Source organism: Neodiprion pinetum, chromosome 7 (assembly GCF_021155775.2).
Source record: "Neodiprion pinetum isolate iyNeoPine1 chromosome 7, iyNeoPine1.2, whole genome shotgun sequence".
Classification (NCBI taxonomy): domain Eukaryota; kingdom Metazoa; phylum Arthropoda; class Insecta; order Hymenoptera; family Diprionidae; genus Neodiprion; species Neodiprion pinetum.
Window position 1 is genome coordinate 729490 of NC_060238.1, and position 16833 is coordinate 746322.

At 46.4% G+C, this 16833-nt stretch overlaps 1 protein-coding gene across 1 annotated transcript in view; it reads right to left on the reverse strand.

Moving 5' to 3' along the window:
* LOC124223386 (uncharacterized) overlaps positions 1-15600 on the reverse strand; it is a 115584-nt gene extending 99984 nt beyond the window's left edge. The window contains exon 1 of the mRNA XM_046635278.2: positions 13125-15600. Coding sequence (XP_046491234.1) covers positions 13125-13941 — 817 coding nt within the window. The 5' untranslated portion in view covers positions 13942-15600. The remainder of the gene's footprint in view (positions 1-13124) is intronic.
* Positions 15601-16833: the final 1233 nt, after the last annotated feature.

The following is a 16833-nucleotide window of genomic DNA, read 5'->3' on the forward strand; positions in this document are numbered from 1 at the left end:
GCGGTGCGAGATAGTCGCGCTTGGTCAGCGCTCGGGCCTGACCGGGTCGAATCGGGCGTCCCGGCTGTAGCCGCATTGTACGTACGCTCGGGGCGTCGGATGACTAATCTCGCCGAGAATCGTCTCGGATTGAGCCCGATTGAACCTTTCATTCGTTTCGACGTGCAGGCATTAAGCGTCGTCACCTCCTTACGTCACGCCCGCCTCTGCCCATATTTAATCTTGGAAGCATCCTGAGCTCGAAGCCTCTCGAGGATACGCCCGCTAGTCTGTCGCTCCGTGCATACAGGTATACTCGGTAACGCGTCCTACGGATCAGAGATCTTATATTTCCTCGACACGGAATTTTTCACTTTACCTACTCTACCATCCACTTTCATGCCTCCGCCGTCGCGCGCGTCACGCGACTCCGAATCATCGTATCTCCGGTCACGAACGGCCCTAATTCTTCCTTCCCTCCTGCTCTGCGGACCGATCGGTTCTCGCGCGACGATACGGATCGGCAATTTCCGTATACCGTGAAGCGAGCTGTACATGCATGCCTCATAATAATATAATATACGCGCGCGTACGCGCACACGCCTGTAAATATCGGGACCGAACTCGGAGCGATGCGAACGCCCGCAAACGCGCGTCACGTATAGTGCCTGGAAAGTAATTGCGGAATATATCGGATAAGAGAGCTACGCCGGCGAGTGGTGGGCGAGGTGGAGGTGGTGGAGGTGGAGGAGGTGGAGGAGGAGGAGGACAACGCAGACTGCGTACGTGTGTATAATATAACGCCGCGCGCGCGGAATCCAATCGGTGTTTATTATTTATGAGCTCTGGCACCGAACGCACAAACGGCTGTTTGTTTTTCTGCCTCCGGGCGAAACACATGTACGAGCCGTGCGTCGAGGCCTTAAGGCCGAAGGGGGACGACGCCTGACGGACGGCTGCCCACCTAGGATTCCAAAGCTAAGGTCAACCCGTATCACCGCGGGTTTCGAGCGCCCGCCGCCCGTACCTACGTATAATAATTCACGAGACTGATCGTTGAAGCCGAAAGAAAATCAAATTTCCGGTAGACGCACCCTCCTCGCCCGGCGGCGTACCGTTTTCCACATTTCAGCGGAACGATCTCTGCGCCTTTGTGCCGGCTCGCTCGAGAGTCGCTGATCGTCTCGTTGCTCTCCAGCCTCGCCGATTTCCGTTACCATTCTTTCATCGCTAGCTCGGTTCACGCGCTGTCGAGTTGGAGATTTTTAAATATTTATGAATCAGGCACGAAATGCCTTATAGAGTGTAGCGCAAAGCGAAGAAGAAGCCGAAGAATATCGAGTTTTACGCCGATAATAATCCCGAATTTGCTGATTCCGCAGCCGCGCCAATTCTTTTCTCCCTCTCCCTCTTTCTCGTTTGTAATTTGCATCGACAACGAACCGCGTTTTCGAAACGTAGAGAGCATGGAGTTGTCCCACGGGGCACGTAGCTACGAACCTACAGCTGCGCATAGGTAGGTGCGGGACAACCATAATCCCGATGGGAAACCCGGTGCATTTAAATGGGCGAGTAGGCGAAGCCGTGAATTTCCATCGTATTACCCGCGTCCTCGTCTCGGCGTCGCGTCGCGTCGACCTGCATTACAATTTACGGCGAACGCGCTCGGCTTCGCGTTCCTCTGGCGCCAATGGTATCGTACGCACTTGCAGGCGTACACACCTACACCTGCTCTATTCGCACCGAGCCGTAACAACGAATCCGGTGGCTAACGGGGCACGTTTTTCAAAACACTTTCGAACCGATTCGTTCCCGGCCGCTGCAGGTGGTATGTATAAGTTACGCTGTTCGAAGACGTCAGCCGGCGATTTGCTTTGTTATGCGTGGCATATCGCGCGCGGCCGTATAGTAGGTAGATAATATAAGTTGGCGGACTCTCGCGGGTCTTTGAATGAAAATTTACCGATTAGTAATCACCCACCGGTGCTGCAGTGGCTCAAGTACCTACCTATCCTTCCGAAATTGCGGCCCACCGAGGAGCACCGACGCCGACGTTTAATGGGCACATTTATTACTCCCTGTCTCGCCTACAAAGAGCGGCCACGGCAGAGCTCCTCCTATATCCTATAACCCTCGCGGTTATATGAATCAGTCGAGATATTTGACAGTGGAGGCTGCGGCCACGCCGGAGAAGCTATTACATATCTGTTGCCAAAAGAGGAGAAGGAGTGCCCGTTGTTCTCGATTCCTGCTTCGTCGCCTTACGCGCGGCGAGTAATCGGCGAAAGCAACTGCAAACGCATTGAAACACGTTGACCTTAACCACGGTACACGTGGACCTGCGGTACCTACAGCGTAGGAAAGTTCGTCGCTTCGTTCTCGTTTCCATTTGATTGTTCCTCGAGTACCTGTCGTCCTGAAACGTCGTGGAAAACGCGGCCCGCGTCTGCTCGATAACGATATTGCTCGCGCTAATTCCTCAATGCGGAAAGAGGGCCGAGATAACGTTGACGGAAGGCGACGAAAGTACGAGTACGAGGTACAACAAATATATACATACATATAGATATTATTGTAATTCAACGCGCCGCGCGGCGGGCGGGCAAACAGATGCGGACGGACGAACGAGACGGACGAGGCGGACAAACGTGCCAAGTGTGAAGCCAGTGTTCAAACAACGCGAGGCCCGTACCGAACAAATATAAGAATACACTCACGGCGGAGGGAAAAGGAAAAGAAGGCAAAAGGGGAAAGACGGGAATACAACAAACGTTGGATATTTCGGTCCTGATTTGAATTTTTTTACAAAAAAGTTTGGCGAGTCCACATCCTTACCCCCTCCACCCCCGTTTTCCCACAACTAGCTTGCCCGACGTTGATATTACCGGAAGTTGAAGGGAGGTTTTCGCCCGCGAGAACCCCGGTCCAGTCTTAATCCCCCTCGGGTGCGGGGTGTGGCTGATCCTCGAAGGAAGGCTCGTAAAACATTTCTTCCCGAGAACGGAGCGGATGGACCGACAATTTGAGTATTTTCTCACGTTTCACCCGTCCTATCGATCCCGCGACAGAGCCACCAGCTTTCTTTGATTATTACGATTTTCCCTGCGCATTCTGATATAATATCCTTTCCAGCCCCCGCGGGACTCGTTAACGTATATGTATCCGAAAGCGCGATAACGTCGGAACGTGCAACGAAGTACAGCTTGCAGTTTGGAGCCATAGTCCGCTGTCCCCTCGGCTTGAAACGGATGATCGATGGCTCTCGAGCGATCGTGCCGGATGCCTGCAATACCTGACTCGTCGAATTTTTCGAAGAAAACATCGGCCGGGTCATCGAAAGGTACGAGCTGCAGCCGAGTCGGAGAAACGCGAATCCGTCGAGGTCTGTAATCATCGAACCCGTGTAGCGGGGGGTTTGAAAAACGATTTCGAGGAGGAATAAAAAAACATCGAGAAGGCACAAGGTAGGGCGAAGGAAAAACGCACCTCCTTAGCGTTAGGCGTTATAGGTATAGGCCTCCCGGCAAGAAGTCATAATTGTCGGTACGCAGCGGGCAGCGGCAGCGGTCTTAAACTTTATATACTCTTTATTCCCTTTGACGATAGTATCGAAGGAGCTGCGACTCATTGTGGTTAACTGCACCTCGTACGCCGCCTCTCGTCTTACCTTTTCTTTCTCATTTCTTCCACCTTTTCTCTCTTTCCCCGAAATCGAATACGCGGTGTACATAATGTATAATGGGGGTGTCGTTTCGTTTCTTTTCAACCGCCGGGATTTTACTGGGCTTTGTGGAATTTCTCTGTATCTCTCTATCCTTCGCCCTTTCTTCCTCTCCCTTTTTCTCGCCCTTCCTTTATCCTTCCTTTTAATTTCACGCACGCTCACGTCTAACTGCATTTCCCTATAATATCACGTTTTAATCACCAATTACACCTAGCCGCGCCTCGCAACCCCTTGTCGTCGTAGGTTTCGTACCCAATTTTTTTCCCGCAACTTGCGATCTGTGATTGGATTTCCGATAAATCGCGTATCCCGGGCGTTTACGAATCAATTTCATACCGGGCGAACGGTTTGATTCGATAACGATATTCATGCGTTATGCCTACGTGTGTGTTCATCATTCAAAAACTCATTGATCGCCGTTACGCACCGTGGTTTTAATTTCCTCCCCCCCCCCCCCCCCCCCCTCTGCGGCCCCTTTCTTTCTCCCCTTACCTTGCAGTACCGATACAACACAGATTTGCTTGACCGTTAATGGGAGAAGCGAAAAATACGAAGAATAAGAACGAGTAAAGAACGGGTTTTAACGGCGTCGTTTAAGGCTTAATCTACCGGGTGATCGTAAACAATATTTTTCGTCAATTTTTCGTTTCAACCCGAAGCGGATATGCATGGGCGGTGGAAAATGCGCCGAGATTTTAATAAAAACTTATCTCGGACGAGGCGAGTTTTTATCCGCTTGCCGGGCTGCATGCGTCATCGTACAGTTGAACTGTTCGATATTACGTGAAATCTTTAATTTAACGTAGTTATACGAAATCTCTTGCGGATTACAGTTCGTACGTACCATCGTGTGCCATGTGTACCGCGGGCAACGTTTATCGTCAGCCGATAGAAAGAGAGAGGAGGCAGAGTCGTAATTAACCGCGTGACACGTACTTTCGCGCTTCGCCTAATTCGGTTTCACGAGTTGGCGAAATTCTAAAACCGTTTTTGATATCCAAGCCTGTACGCTGTCTGCAAAGATTTTGCAAGTATCTTGACGACCCTACACTCCTAACGTAAAAACAGTTTATATCATTATACGAACTGATATTCAACCGAATGGCGGAGATCTGGGGCACAAAGTTGTGAGCTCTGTGTGAGTGCAAACTGTGCGACAGTGTTTCAATCGGAGTAGGTATACAACTAAAATTACTGCACAATCGCGCCACGTGTTCAATTGGCCAAGTCCATCGTAGTCTCGCATTTCGCACAATACTTAAGCAAAGCTGGATTTCGCGAAATCGCGACTTTACAATACTTTATTAATAATTACTGGAAGCTGACGCGGCGGCTGATGGCATTTTATTGTACCTACTTCAAACGCCGTCTGCACGATTTATATTCTCATACGGTGATAACGAATGCGAAAACCTTGGATTGGTTGGATATGTGATACATATTCTTATCGCCGCAGTATGTACCTGTATATTAATCATGATCATTCGCTCAACGCCTTCTATGACAATTTCTCTCTCTTTCTGTATTGTTTAATGAATCCTATTATATCATACGCGTATGTATGCATGTATGTATTTAGGCCTACGTATTGCAGTGAAGGAGAAATTACTATAGGTGCGTACATAAACCATCCACCACGATGGCGGATACACCACCACCCTGCGCAAAAACCATGAAAGGAAAGAAAAATATAATAAGAGAAGATGGTAGATAATTCTTGAGTATGTGTCATAATACTGCAGGATATGATTGCGGCAATACTGCGATTCGATATGATATGGGACAAAAAAGAGAAGTGAAATTTTCAACCGGATCGGAAATCATATAGATCAAGTAAAGTAAAATACAAAAATCATGAATAAAACCAATAATGATTACCTACCGTCCATGCGTGCGTGTTATGCGTCCGCGTTCTCGCTCTTTCTCTTGGTCAAAGGTTCTTCGAATATTTTCTTTCGTCTTTTCCTTTCAGTGTGTGCGTGTTGTTTTTTTCTTTCCTCGTTTCGTAAATACGGTTGTAATAAAGAAACAGTGTGTATGCAGCATGAATGTGCAGAAATGAAAAACAGCCATTTATTGATTGTCCGTCATTTTTATACATTTTTTTTTTCATTTTTTTTCTCTTTCTCTTGTTCTCTTGTTTCGATTAATTTTTTGACATATTTTCGAATCAAAATTTAGCACTGATTCTGTTGTTTGCAATTTATAAGCTGCAATTATATATATATATATATATATATATATATATATATATATGGTGAATTTGGAATGGTTGTGGATATAAGGTGCGGGTGGTTGTTTGCATACGACCGCGGCTCAGCCTTTCGTATCTTTGAATTTTCTTCCCCCCCGCCCCTGAGTTCTCACGTTATCAGCAACGACGTTCGTCAGTTAAGTAAATGATGAAAAAACATACCGTCTCATTGATTGTGAACTCGCGTGCCCATTGAGGACGGAAATGATGAGGTCGAAAGCCGCGAGGTAGGTAAACAATTCGTGTTCATGTGTATGGTGTATAAAATTGCACCGTCGACAATTGAAAAACTACGTAGGTATGTGTGTAATAATGCATTTAGCAAAGATGACGAAATCATACGACCGTCGCAAATACGAAACGTCAGAACCGCAGTCCATGCTCTCAATAATAAATAAGCTTTGATGTTTAACATGAAATATAAATATATTTGGGTGGTATTGTACAGTCAGTGGATGGTTCATATATACACACTATTTACACGCAAAAGACGACGTGACTTATCGTTAATCACCTCACACGTCGTACAATTTTCATTGTTCGTTTCTCATTTTATTTCCGTCATATATCTTTCTAATATGTATTTCATTATAGCTCTCATTCTCTCACTATATTATCATATATATAGAGAGAGCGTGAAGAGTGCAAGTGAGAATAAAAAGAATATCTATATATACGTGTGCTGATATATATAGGCATATATACATATATATTCTTTTTATTCTCACTTGCACTCTTCACGCTCTCTCTCTCTCTCTCTCTCTCTCTCTCTCATTCTCTCATTAACATCCTTCCCTAAATATCGTAATTCATGCACGTGCGCGCCTGCAACCACCAAAATCCTTCCTACTTGTTAGCGTCGTCAGTCGTTGTTGTCATTATCATATAAACTAGACGTATATTTTTAATTCTTATGTGTGTCAATTAGTCAATCATCAATTATACAGGACTCTTGATGCACATATATGTATGACGAGTCAGCTATAGACCATTGAAATACTTCGAACTTCTATTATAATTATATGTATACCTACATTATGTACAGACTTAGATAACTATGGTCAGAGAAATAAGCGTAGAGGTGTATCACACTAGAGACTTGTACATTATCGTAATATAAGTGTGTGTGTGCGTGTGCATGTGTACACGCGCGCACGAATATATAATAGATATCATCATTAGACGCATGTTTATGTGTATCATTATCGCTAGTTCGATCATTCTCATCTTGTCTTTTCCTTTTCTCTCTTTGCATCGATGTCTAATCGACAACAATATAAGCTTTTATCTATGGTATTATGCGTTTTGGCTATGCGTATACTTCGTAAGATTTACCGGATATCTGATTATGGTTTTTTTTTCTCTTTCCAGATCTCTTTCCTTGCGGACGCAGCACAGGCGAATGTTCATGTAAGTGTTTTCGATTAGTTTTGAAATCTTTCCTACATATCACAACACACCCATGCATAAACTACACATAGATGTGAAATCGAGTCTGCCTTTAAAAGAGTCTCAATCCACCGTCTGCAATTGAAGAAATATGCTGTTTCCTGCTTTCAATTCGCAAACATTTATCGTAATCGTTACCTATTATCATCATCGTTATAATTATTATTGTCATGAGAATATCGTAATAATCTGGGAATAAAAAGGGGAGAAGAATCACAACTATGCTCGTACTGAAATTAGAGGATTCAAGATTAAACTTGTGAAGAAATGAAGTTGAAAAAAATCGAAAGTCTTCTATGCCAGAGGTGCGCGCAGCACACTGTATTATATATAGGTGCACGCGTGTGTGGGTGTGTGTGCGAGTGTGTGATTACATGCAGTACAGGTATAATATAATGTACGCACGGCGAAACAGTCTTTTTGAATTACATATGCGTAAGTTCAACTGTCTGAAGAAAGCCAGGTAATCGTTATTATATTTTCAACGACATATAACACGCTATTCTGCATACTTTTAATTATTATTATATGCATATGCACATGTATTTTCAAAGTTTTCTTTCTATTGTGAGGCTTTTTTCTTTTCTCTCATGTGAGCCTGGAAGATTTATCAATCGATTATACACATTCAAATTAACGACCAGAGCAATAATTATATGGTAGTCTACTGCAATTACCGCGTTTTTTTTTTTCGTTTTTCTTTTTATCGCATATATTACCCATGTTATATTCTTTTTTTTTTTATATGAGTAAATATGTATAATTCCATATACTACCGTATATACTACATAATATATACGAATCTGCGTCATTTTATACTCTACCGTATAAGTTGATGATTTTTCTCTCTCTTTCTTTTACTCGCAATAAATTTGTATCTGCAACAACCTCCGATAATCGCGATATACTGCATAATAATAATAATGACGATATAGCGACTACAGATTTTGTTGTGAAATTTACAAGCGACTGATCATCCCAATCTTGAATTTTCATGAAAATCACCTCGGTTACATATCTGTAAAGTAGTATACAATGTATAAGATACATAATTGTCAAAAGATAGAGAGAGAAAGTCGGACCCGGCAATATCCAGGCGATATCCATTAGTATTGCTAAAATTCTCATCGCATAAGGATTTGAAAAGAGGCGCATATACATACATGTACGGTTGTAATTTGTTTTTCTTTATCCTTTCCTGATTCACTTTTACACTACATATTCAATGCTATTAATATTATTATTATTGTTGTTTTTGTTGTTGTTGTTGTTGTCGTCGTCATCATTGTCACAATGAGAAAGAAACATCATTATCGCATATATGCTGAATATAGCTGTATTACGAAACGTACTTTTTTATAGAAATATTCAACTATATGTTCGATATATCTTGTATTTTATTTAATCATTACTATTATCATTGTTCCATGTTGACATTTGTTTTCTTCTCTTCTTTTGTTGCACGATAGTCGTTTGGTAGCCATATTATTTCTTACAATGTCACAACCTCCGTCAGCGGAGACAGCGGAGATATAACGCATAGGTACCTATAATACCCAAGCGACTCGTTCAGAACCGCGGTTTGAAAATCGTTATCTGTGCAGTGCCGCGCGCGAGATTTACATACATTCCGTTTTATTCCATTAAATAATGTATATCTATTATAAACTATGCTGCGCCTATCAAACCAACCGTACGACCAATCGATACGATACGGAAAAATATGCGGTTTATCTTTCGTGTTTTCAGAATTTCTTCCCCATGATCTGCAATATCTACACATTACATATAGCTATACCTATATTAATTATGCGGAATGTCAACGCGTCTCGGGTTGATATAAACTGTAAATAAAAATCCGGAGAATACATGTACGCGATTGAAATTAAGTGAAGTCAGAATACAACTATAGGTTAGAAACTTGGGCTTTTTTCTTTTTTATTTTTTCCTCTTCCGAACGCACATCGAATGTTTATACTCATCACTGCTCATTCGTATTCCGACATTTTTCTCGAGTAAACATCACACATAGATACAATAACAATGCAGGAATCTGAATCGAGCAACGACACATACCTATGATATGTACAAAAAGCAATACATCGTATATCACGTTATTCAAGCATACAGCAATACGCATACAGGTATATGTATAATAACGTGGAAGGTAGGCGGATGCGATTTGTTGTGAGAAAATATTGAGAAACAAAAATATAACAAAATTCCGATCAATCTATCTCGCTCGCTATGAAAATCGATTAGGAAGAAGAAAAATCGAGAAAAAAATTCAGGAACTACGAAAGTTCTAACCCGTTAGACGGAGTGCAAACATATTACAAGCAAGCCGCTCCGATGACCGATAGACGGACGTAACGGACGAGGAAAACGAACATCAGACTTCACGGCACGGCATACTCGCTATCAATTTCACTTACGCCGACGCGTCGCGTCGTCTGGCCGTCGTCACACCACACGCCGCGCCGTCGGTGCGCTACGTATAACTATATGTATTTATATACATCTATGTATAAATATATACATATATAGGTACATATAGATACGTGTATGTGTACAGAGAAGGTACGGACTGACTCGGTCTCGGCTGGCATTCTGCCCTTTTATCCGTTTCCCCCATCGGGCACTTTCCAATCTCCGGGTGCATCGGCGACCATCCCCTTCTTCTCCCCCTTTCGTCGGAGGACGACCGTATCGGATATCCTCTCCGAGTATCGAATATCGACCGGGCCGCGAGTCCCCTCTTATATACCTATATTTTACAGGCCTGTGGCGAATTGGCGAACGTTCGAATATTGCCATAATACATTATATGCATACACACCTTCCTGTAATAATATGGCCGCTGCATGCACGTGTCTTCCGCTTACGAGTAGTGCCGAAAACAACAACAACAACAAAAATAATAATAATAATAATAATAATAATAATAATAACAACAACAACAACAACAACACAACGACACGACACAGTGATACGAGGATTGAAAGAATAATTGCTCGATGGAAAAGGGATGAAGTTTCGAATGCTTTGGAAAACAGTTGAATTATGCATACGCGTAGACCAACGTCGAAATTATTTAGCGGTGTTGCCTGCCGCAGCGCACCGTATTTTCTATATCCTCCTTCATTTCTCGTTATATATTCACGTGCGTAGGTACGAATTTATCTACTTTATTGTATACGATCACCGGTATTTTGGCATTTCGAATTGAAGGCGAGTACACCGTCTGTACATGCATACCTATTGTAGCTTACATCCGTAGGTATGAATATGCGATAAGGAAGAGAGAAGAGATGAAGAAAATATACACTCGTACGGACGCATAATACATACGCACGTTACAGGAAAGTATACGTAACGTATACACATACCTACGTCAAAAAGGTACTTGGAACAAAAAACAAAGGCAAAAAGCCGCTGAATGAACGACTCCGCTGTACCGCTATTCGATACACGTACACATACACGTGTGCCTATATATATATATATATATATATATATATATATATATATATATATATAGGCGTACGGCGTAGGTATATGTATACATATGCATACGTAGGGAGGAACCTCTGAAGCGAATGGCACCGAGTTATATTTGGCTGTGAATTGTGTATGCACAGACCACTGTTATATACGTGGGTAGTACAAGCATACAAGTATTGACTCGAAAAGGAGAATATGCGGAGAATGAGGAGAATGAATAGAATGAGGAGAACGAGGAGAATGAGAAGAGAGAATTCGACGCGTTGTTTCGCATACATACTCGAACTACTCGTTCGTTCTCAATAGTCGTTAAATAGTTTTGGCATAAGTTTATTAATTACACATGGTTAGACGAAAACACTGGCAGGGTGGCCTAGGTATATCCGACGAGATTAGAAAATAACCGCGGTTTGCATATTTCTGTACAAAGTTGTTCCTACGCATACCTACGTACCCATGCGTATACTATACGTATACACAAATATGTACGTACCTATACAGGGGTCGAAATATTTTTTATTTTTTATAACGTCCAATGCCGCAAGTCTCGATTTGGATCGCGTTGGAATCAAGAAACCCGCAATTTAGGGATCTTGTTCGCGACGCACGGCGACTAACGCTCGTTATTTGGATGATTAATCGCCCTTCGCGAGAGATGATGCAAATGGCAATGGAAAAAAAAAACAAGTACGGCATAAAGAAGAATGATCTACGACTTGGAATAGATCGATAGAAAAATAATAATCGACGCGTGAGTGACGGAATGTACCAATAACAAAACCGCAGCGTTTCGACAATATCCAAACTAAATATCGTGCGCCCTAAGCGTTTACCCGTAACATTTAGGCAGAGGTGTTTTATACGCATTAGTAGTGCATAGTTCTCGACTCTGGTGTGAACTTGTACATACTATCGTGTATATCGTATGTTTTACAGGTATCAATATAATATACGAAACACGACGTGGATGACGATAAGTATAACGATGATGACAACAACAATGACGATAATAATAATAACAATAGGAATAATAATAGAAATGATTATGATTTTAATGATGAGGATAATGAGGATGATAATAATCATAATAATAATCATAATAAGAATAAGAATAATAGCTATTGATTAGAAACTAGCAACTAATAGTAATAGTAATCAATCGCAATCGACAATACTAATAATAATAATAATAATAATGATAATAATAATAAGAACAATAACAACAACAACAACAACAATCCGTAATAAGAAGGAAACATAGCTAACATGATACAAGTTTGTTCTCCTTAAATTTTTTTCGCCCCCCCCCCCCCCCCCCCCCCCTGTTTCCGCCAACAGGGGAAGGCTCGACTCATCGTGCTGCGTAGCATGAACATTGTAGTACATGACACGGTGGCGAAAGAGACAGGTAATTATTACGGAATCGAAACGACAATGGTTCGTTGATAACGGAGGAATGAAGATACAGGCAGAAGGTGGTGGTGGGTGTCGAGCGACGATTACGTTCATCGGGCAATCGATCGTCGGAGGGACGGGAGGGGAGGGGGGGTGGGCTTGCGAATGTGGATGTGGAGACGGAGGCGGCGTGCCGGGTTTAGCTTTGGGGCAGAAGCGCGTGATACGCGGGAGCCTCGTAGAACCCGGCGGCCTGTAGGGCGTGGAGGGAGGCGGCCGCGTGGCGTCTGTGGATCGCGGAAGCGTAAACCGCGCTCGACGTCGCGGCGACGGCGGCGGCCGCGTGGTGATGATGGTGGTGGTGGTGGTGATGGTGGGTGGCGGTAAAGTGCGAGGCGAGGGGCCGCGAGGAGGAGGCCGCGGGCCGTCTGTAGGGGTGGATGTGCGAGTGGTTGTGGCGGTGATGGTGCGACGTCGACGTTGTTCCCCCCGACGACGACGCGGAGAGGGTGGTGGAGGAGGAGGAGGATGAGGGCGCAATGAGGCCGCCCGCCCCGGTGCTGCAGGCGGCGATCGAGAACTGCTGCCGGTACGACGACGACGAAGACGACGACGACGAAGAAGAGGTGGAAGACGAAGAAGACGAAGAAGAAGAGGCGGAAGCAGAGGAGGCCGCCGGCTGCAGGAGAACGCTACCACCCACCGCCACGGAGGAGGAATTTCCCGTCGAACACGTCGCCGCTGCTGCAACGCTTTGGTGCTGGTGGTGGTGGTGGTGATGGTGGGCACGCATTGCCCGGAAGTAGTGTTGATAAATACCTGATATAACGGCCTTCTCGTCGGCCGAGATCAGGCTCGTCGCCGTAGGGACGGACGTCATCTGCTGCTGCTGCTGTTGTTGCTGCTGCTGTTGCTGTTGTTGTTGTTGTTGTTGTTGTTGTTGTTGTTGCTGTTGTTGTTGTTGTTGTTGTTGTTGTTGCTGCTGCTGGGAAAGGGCAGCCAACTGCTGCTGGGACAGCGAGGCTTGCTGACCAAGAGACGCGGCGGCCGTCAGAGCCGCGTGGTAGGAGGAACTCTGGGTCGCGGCGACGGCTGCCGCCGCAGCGATGCTGGAAGCGGCCGATGTTGCCGCCGCCGCCGCTGCCGCCGCCGCCGCCGCCGCCGCCGCCGATGCCGATGCCGAGGACGACGACGACGACGACGTCGATGAGGAAGTCGTGGAAGTCGTCGATCGGCGGCTCCTGCTTCGACTCGAGGTCGCGACCGTGGCTGTCGCGGGTGGCGGGAGGTTGTTGACAAAGGGGCTTCGCCGCTCACGCTCGGCCCGCCGATAGTAGCAGGGGTGTATCATTAGCAGGGGTTCGCCACCGCCGGGGGGCGGCTTCGCCTGGCTCGGCAGCTCGTACTCGACGCTGCAGTCCACGTGGAGTGGCTGGGAGTAGTCCTTGTAGGCGGTTACCTGCTCCTTGCAGTACTCCTTGTAGCCCCCCGGACCCGCGGCGCTTATAGCGAGGGCCGACGAGGCCGGGGGCAGAACCGTCTGCCCGGGGGCCGGGGTCGCCGGTATGACCCCGTGGTGTCCGTGCCCGTGCCCGACCCCGATCACCACTTCCTTCTCGTAGCAGGCGGCGGCCATGATTCCGAGACCTCTTCGCTCGGCTGCACTCCTCCTCCCTTCTCTCGTTGGGGTTGGGTTTCGAGCTTATCGCGCACCGACGGATCGTTATTATTCCGCTTGTTCCTCGAGGCTGTCACCTCGCCGCTTTCGCAGACACTCACTGACACTGATGCTGCTCCTGGTACGCGATCCTTCTCTCCAAATTCATGACACCCCGCCTTCTCGTCTTCCTCGTCCTCCTCGTCGTCAACCTCGACGACGCTCAGCCTGTCATACCTCGGGCCCGTTCTTGGCACATCAGCGATCGCTATTCGGTGGCTCGCCGAGGATGAGTGATCGCCGAAACCGAGCCTCGAATCCAGGACTGACGAGGCGAGGCCCGCTACTTGGTTATATTCTCACACTCTCGGACTTTTTACCGCGGTATAATAACTCTGTCGCTCCCGTAGTGTTGGACCAAGAGGTGGTATATATCCAACACGGAGGAGACGCACGTCGCTTTCCGGTATCCACAATAAATATCCCACCGATTAACCGATTGTATTATCTAGATTTTGTAACAGCCACTGTCGCTTCCCGTCGATCACGACGATGGTGATGATGGTGATGACAATGATGATTATGGTGATGGTGATGATGACGAAGATGATGATGCGAATGTGCCGCCCACCCGTCGATTAATCCAGACGCATTGCACGGGGTTTACTTTTGACGTAATATCCTTGTTGCTTCTCGTATCACTTCACACTATTTTCCATATGCCAGGCCGTACGTTTGAACAAATAAATAAAAATAAAACGGCGGGGGGGGGGGGGGGGGAGGGCAGCAGCAATACAGGGGGCAACAGAAACGAAAGTAACACACTCCACTCGCAGATAAAACGACGATTTTCTGCACGTAGCACAAAAATATAATTATAATTATTATATTACATCACCAAATTCGCACGGTTTTATAATTCGTCATTCCGGGATCATTGCTCCTTGACCCAGAGAGACCAAGACGCCCGTATATAAGTATTTTAACGAAGACCTCGTTGTGAGGCGAATTCAAGGCAAAACGATACACAATAATTTCTTTTCTCCTTTTTTTCCTTTTATTCAAGGAACAGAACGCCAGTTGTACTTCACGTATTCGTTACGCGTGAAAGTTCTCCATGCACTGCGGAACGATGGATCGCGTTGCGTAGGAGAATAATTATTCGGCAAACTGGTAGAAGGGATAAACGACAACGAATAAACGGATTCGGAAAACTGCGAATCGAAGAAGAGATCGCGCACACATTTGGGCAAAACGACTAGAGTTCTCCACTGTTCGGTCGCTTGCTTCCGTTTCTCCTCTCCTCGAGCCGATACCGGTAAGTATCTTTGATTATTTTCCAAACAGTTTTCCTCTACTCTTACCCGGCCACGAGATTGTAACTTCTCGATACACTGTCGTCGTCGTTAAACACTCTACTATACTGTACGCACGTTATTTATTTTTTTTTTTCCTCTATCACAAATGCCTCGTTCTGTCCGTGTGTATTCTACCGTATACTCGAAACTTGCGTGCGTGTGCGTGTGTGTCTGTCCGTCCGTGTGTGGGTGTATGTATGTACGTACGTACGTGTATGCGGGCGGCGAAAAACACCTCGCCAAAAATCGGTCGCTCGATCGTTACACGGCGAACGTCGAGCTGCGACTGAGGAGCCCTCGAGCCGCCACTCCCCGCTCGGCTGGTCCGCGTCGCCACCTCCCACCTTCCGACCCCCACCGCCGGGAACCGACCTCCCCTACCGCCGCCGCTATTCACCCCTGTCCCGGCTGCAGGGGCGCCTCGCCGGGCTACACCCTCGTCCCGGGGGTTTCCTAATTCCCTCTTCATCCTCAGCGGCGACGGGGCGGGGTGGATTAGCCGGTTTGACGCGATTTCGGTACATGTGCCTGTATCTTGGCCCGTCCGGGGTTGCCTCTGGTTCTCTTACGTCGTCGCTCCCGAGGAGACGGCGTTATCGCCGAGATATACCCGAGGGAGGTGAAGGATGTAAGATCGACGTCGGACGTTTCATTCATACCTAAAATCGTTATCGGATAAGCGGCGCAGCGGAGAAGGAGATTAATCGCACTTATCGCCGTACACGGACACGTGCTTTCCGACTCCCACTTCGTTAGGTTCGTCGTGTCTCGTGATCGCGGAGTTGAAACAGCCACCGCATTGATTGTACTTGTACGGCGGTGAAATCGCCGCGTTCGTCTATAATGGAAAATAACTATAGATACCAGGTGGTAGGTTGTATTTTTCAGCGATATGCCCGGGGTTCGGGAAACTTGCGTTTCTACCTTGAGCGGCTTCCTCCCCGCTCGAGGATTTCAACCTGTTTCCCCTTACCGCCCCTCTTCTGTCTGGCGCTCGCCGCCCCCCGACGACGACGCCATCGCCGCATCCACCCCTCCGTCGCGTCGACGGAAATCGATTCAAAGAGCTGTTTTGGCACAAGGCGACATTTTTATAGACAATGGATGGGTGTTTAATTAAGGGCTGCCGCCTACCCTTTCCTCATCCCCACCGCGCACCCTTATACGTATACATGATGTTTTCGTCGCGCGTTTCGCGATGCGATTTTCGCAGGCCGTGTCGAGGATGATACGCGATTCGCGGAATACGAACAAGTTTCGCAACCGCGGATGCCACGGGGGCTCCTGTTGGAATATTGCACAACGTGTGTGCGTGTGTGTGTATGTGTGTGCGGGTGTGTGTGTGTGTGCTCGAGGCCCGCGGTGCCGATATCGTATATATTTCCATTATTTGGCCGCGTGCATGCGCGAGAAGCTAAAGGTGAATGACGCCTCTTACTCATGCTGGCCCCGTCGCGTCGTCGCCCGTCGACGTCGTTCGACAGAGCAACCGCCATCCGCCATCCGCCGTATC